The sequence below is a fragment of the Priapulus caudatus genome, unplaced genomic scaffold, assembly GCF_000485595.1.
Source record: "Priapulus caudatus unplaced genomic scaffold, Priapulus_caudatus-5.0.1 Scaffold444, whole genome shotgun sequence".
Classification (NCBI taxonomy): Eukaryota; Metazoa; Priapulida; class Priapulimorpha; order Priapulimorphida; family Priapulidae; genus Priapulus; species Priapulus caudatus.
Genome location: NW_014577505.1, coordinates 198,738 through 203,674, shown reverse-complemented (window position 1 = coordinate 203,674; position 4,937 = coordinate 198,738). Strand labels below are relative to the sequence as shown.

Sequence of the window (4,937 nt, the reverse complement as noted above, 5' to 3'; positions counted from 1 at the left end):
TTTTGGTAAATTCAACAAGTGAACATCACCCCCTCCTCTCGCTCTCCGCCAGGTGCGGAAGTATCTGACGGAGCGCGACCTCGCGATGGAGGTGCTGCCACCTCTCCTCGAGGTCATGCGTCCGACTCTCCGCCCCGTCAACACGCAGCTGTACAGCGTGCGCGAGAAGGCCGAGCTGCGGCACGTCGTGGCCGTCATGATCGCGTACAGCGTCACCTACAGGCAGGAGCGCACGGCGGACGGCGTGTACGCGTACGTCGCCGACCCGGACGTCGCAGAGGTCGCTTGCTTCCCAGGGCTCAAGCAGCGGCGGCAGCTCACGTACGCCGCGAAGCAGCTCGTCGCACGCGAGGTAGGGGGTGCCGCCGTCGCGGGCGAGCTTGGGGCGAGGTGGGGGCGCCGCCGTCGCGCGCGAGGTCGGGGCAAGGTAGGGGGCGCCGCCGTAACGCGTGAGCTTGGGGCGAGGTAGGGGGCGCCGTCATCGCGCGCGAGGTTGGGGCAAGGTAGGGGGCACTGCAGGCTCAAGCAGCGGCGGCAGCTCATGTGCGCAGCGAAGCAGCTCGTTGGTCACGAGGTAGGGGGCGCCGCCGTCGCGCGCGAGGTTGGGGTGAGATAGCGGGTGCCACCCTTGTGGCTCCTTGCACCTGTTTGGTTGGGGGTGCCGCTGTGCAAGACATTGCAACCTTCAGAAATGATTTTCGGCTTGTCACCAAGCATCTCCTTCGTACCTCTTAGTAGGGGACATATCACTTATCTCAGCTCCCAAGGATCCCCTCCTTACCTCCTAGTTCGGTTTCGCATCACTCACGTCAATTCCCACGCATCCCTTCCTGACCTCACTGTGGGTATCATATCATTATGGTAAGCTGCCAACCATCCCCTCCTTGCCTCTTAATAGGAAACATGTCACTAATTTCAGCTCCAAACCATCCCCTTCTTACCTCTTAGTTTGGGTTCGCATCACTGATGTCAGTTCCCACACATCCCTTCTCAACTCCACAGTGGGTATCATATCATTATTGTCGGATCAGGTATTGTCATATTAACATACATAATACCAGGACCTGATAATACACATACATATTATATTATTATATTAGATCCGTTAATGCCTAAGGTGAAGGAGGAATTGGATCGCTTAGAAACTAAATGGGTTCATACGCAGTGAACACAGCGCTACAAGACCGGTGGTGCGCGCTATTAGTGTGGGTTCCAAAGGCGTTAAAATGGTAGGCATCAGGGTCTGCTGTGAATTTCAACGAACTCAAATGAATCGGTAAATACGTGAGCCGCGTCACCGAGTATGCCCACCCGTCGACCATGTCCTGGGTCAGATGGCAGGTGTGCGGAATTTTCCGGAAATTGGTACGCTAACAGGGGTTTCATCAGATCAGTTGGCCGACGAGGAGTCTCAACTTCTACCCTACGTTCATAACTCCATTTGGTCGTTACTTGTTACGAGCGTTTGCCTTTCGGGATAAACTGCCGGAGCCAGAACATTATCAGTGTCAAATAGCATACATTCACGTGGACCTCGAACCGGACAGTTTTGTGAATCATGGATGACTTGGTAGTGTTTGGGAGAAACGGTTGAAGAACAGATCCGATCGCCTTTGAGAAAGTTCTCAGAAGCTAGCCGAAGCGGGGGTCACAACTTAATCGTGCAAGTGTGTCTTCGAGTTTCGTCGAATAGCTTTCGGCGGCGTCAGCGTAGTCGGGCAAAAGTGGTATCAAAAGGTAACCCTAGTAAAGTTGAAGCTATCTCCAAGCTCCTAGACCGACTCAATGTCCAGGATCTGGGCGAAAGATTTATGGCATGGTGAACCATCTGGGGAAAGTTTCTCCCAGACCTCGCGACGCACCAACGATTCCTTCAGACAGTTGTTATCTGTAAGAATATGACTGGGTTTGGGGCCGGTGGCAGGAAAACGCTTTTCAAGAAGATCAAGGAGGCTGATCTGCTGCTGCGCCAGTGCTCATGCTCTATGAATCCTTCTCGCGAGAGTACGCGTCACTGCTGACAGTTTTCCGTCATATGGACTCGGGCTGTTATCAGGCAAAAAGGACATGCGGAGATCCATTGGAAACCGGTGGACTGTCGCATCTAGATCGCTCGCTCCAGCAGAAACCAAGATACGCGTCAGATCGAGAAAGAAGCGTTGGCTCAACGCATGGGCATCTGTCGCCTCTTCGAGACTATCTGATTGGCTCCGTTTTCACGCTTGAGACGGACCACAAGCCGCTCATTTCGCTACTACGGATCGAAATCGTCTGGAAGGAAACTGCGGGCCACGTATACAGCCGTATGCGTAGCGACTTATGCGATTCTGCGTATGATATCGATATGTGCCTGGAAGCAAGCTCTATATCGCGGACACATCTTTCGCGTGCGCCGACGCACACCTGCGCAAAGGAAGGCAAGGATTACGATCTTTTGTGAAAAGACTAACGCGCGTATTCAACCCTCAGTGATTGGACAAGCGTGCCGGCTACGACGTTCGGCAACTGCGACAGATTTCGTGACATCAAGTTGGAGGACGAAGCTATCCCCGGCAACTGGCGTACGTAACGTGGAAGATGGTTGGCCTGCCAAATGCCAACTGACTTCTTTGCTCGCAGCAATAGCTGTGGGCTTACCAAGGCAGATCTGACGCATTCGTTCCAAGGTCTACTTACTGTATCGCTCTCGCGCATCTCGTGCCCTCATCCTTCGTCTGGAGATGTTGGATCGTCTGCACGAAGGGCATCAAGGGATTGTGAAATGCCGCCAGCGCGCTCTACAGTCGGTTTGGTGGCGCGGCGCATTTTCCGTCAAATCGAGGACCTTGTGAAAAATTGGTCGCGTTTGTAGCAAAGCTGAGCGAAATCCGATGGAACCCGCTTCGCTCCCTCAGTTATGCCTACCAGGCCTTGGCAAAAAGTCGCGAGCGGACTTGTACGAATTCAAGAAAAGATGCAGTATCCTGATAGTAGTTGATTACTACTCGCGATTCATAGAGATGGCGCGACTCAAAGACTTGACCAGTCAGACTACGGTCACCCATCTCAAATCGTTCTTTGCTAGGCAGCGGGGTTCCGGAGACTCTTATGAGTTGATAATGGTGGCCAGTACACTGCAGATGATTTGCTAGATTCGCACGCGACTACGGGTTCCAGCATGTTACCATGAGTCCTCACCATTCTTCAGGAAATGGGGAGGTTAGAGAGAGCGGTGAAAACGCTCAAAGGTCTGCTCAGTTCCGCTGCAGATCCCTACGCGGCGTTGCTGTGCTATCGTAGCAACACCTCTAGCTTGCGGGTTTAGCCCAGCTGAACTCTTGTACAATCGTCGTATCAGGACCAAAATCCCTATGGTTCCTGAGAAGCGGGCTACAGCTGTTCCTGATCCCGTCGTTCTCCGCTGGAAAGGAAGAGCATATCCGCGATGCAGTCGAAAATCAACTTCGACAGGTCTCATTGTGCTAGAGATCTCCCTTCGTTGGAAGAAGGCCAAGAAGTCTACCTGCCAGGTCGTCAGGAGACGGAGTCGTCGACAACAAGGTGCATGATCGGTCTTACGTGTGAACACACCTACAGGACAATTCAGGAGAAATCGAGTCCAGATCAATAAGCTACCAGAGAGCAGAACTCCCCGGACTCTCCCGCCTCCAAGGTTGGAATCGCCTCCATTCATGGGAAAGGAAACCTGCTAGTGGTGGCTCTAGTGTCGCAAGGGAGCCTCCCACGTATGTTACAAGGCTGGCCGTGTATCAAAGCAAACCCAAGATATGCAGACACCTAAACTTTTGCGTTTTGGGTGCTGCATTGCAAGCTTAGTATGAGTGTCAGGCGGATCGCTGCTCATTGCTTGCAGAGTCACGACCGGGTGACTCTAGTGTTATATAGATTCAAGGCAGGACAGGTTACTAGCCTTTCTATTCAGAGTTCATGCAGTTATATTTTGGCCAGGTTTACATTAGTCTCGGTTTTTGGACTTATTATTCTACTCTAGCCTCACTAGTACAGACGTTGCTAAGAACTGAACTAACACCAAGTATATGAGGCTTGTTTGTTTTCAACAGATTCAATTCATTATGATGCTCAAAATGAGTGAGACCACATTTAGTTGAAAAGTTAACAGTTGGTTTTATTCCGGAAGTATATATGTGATTCAATAGACAGATTTCAATACAGTCTCCCATTCATCTCAAAAGACTCAGTGGACTGTCTATCAATCTTAAAGAAAGGGAGATGTGATGTTGGTACACTACTGTGCAGTGTCGCCCTCTATGAACTAACATATGAACGCATGAAAAGGGCGCGGAAATCATCATGGCTGAATAAAGGATCGTTTTGTCACAGAGTCAGTTGTCTTTGTTGTCACTCCACTCGTTTATCTTGACAGAAGAGGGTCAGTGCCAAAATCCATTATCATTACATTATCTTAACGTTACATAATTACATTAGATAACATTACATCATCGTTACAAGAATAACAAGAAAAATAAAAAAAGCGTTTGCGATATTTTAGGTGGCCCGGGATTTCTTCGGTAGACTCATAAAACGAGAATCGCCGACGATATCACAGAAAGCTGACGCAGGCACAGGTAAGCCATCCTGAAATACAGTGGAACCCGATTTTACGCCGCCATTTAACATGAATTCGGGTATAACGCGATGAATCGTTGGACATCGTTGGATCGTTTTTTGGCTCGTATACAACCCCGATTTAGTGCGACCCCGCTTTTTTTCGCTATGACATTTTATGAACCCCAACCTTCGCGTTATAACGGGGTTACACTGTCAGTGCTGCCACTTTATACTTTTTTTAAAGTATTGTACTTTTTTTTAAGAAAATATACTTTTTATATTTTTTTCATACTTTTTTCATGCATAAATACTTTTAAATACTTTTTTTGGCCAAAGATGGTCAAACTCGTCGACTTACATGTAGGCGT

The 4,937-nt window shown here is 49.9% G+C and overlaps 1 protein-coding gene across 1 annotated transcript in view; it reads left to right on the top strand.

Moving 5' to 3' along the window:
• The window catches only part of LOC106810475 (chromosome transmission fidelity protein 18 homolog), a 20,535-nt gene that overhangs the window by 9,695 nt on the left and 5,903 nt on the right, over positions 1 to 4,937 (top strand). The window contains exon 8 of the mRNA XM_014813853.1: positions 53 to 352. Coding sequence (XP_014669339.1) covers positions 53 to 352 — 300 coding nt within the window. The remainder of the gene's footprint in view (positions 1 to 52; positions 353 to 4,937) is intronic.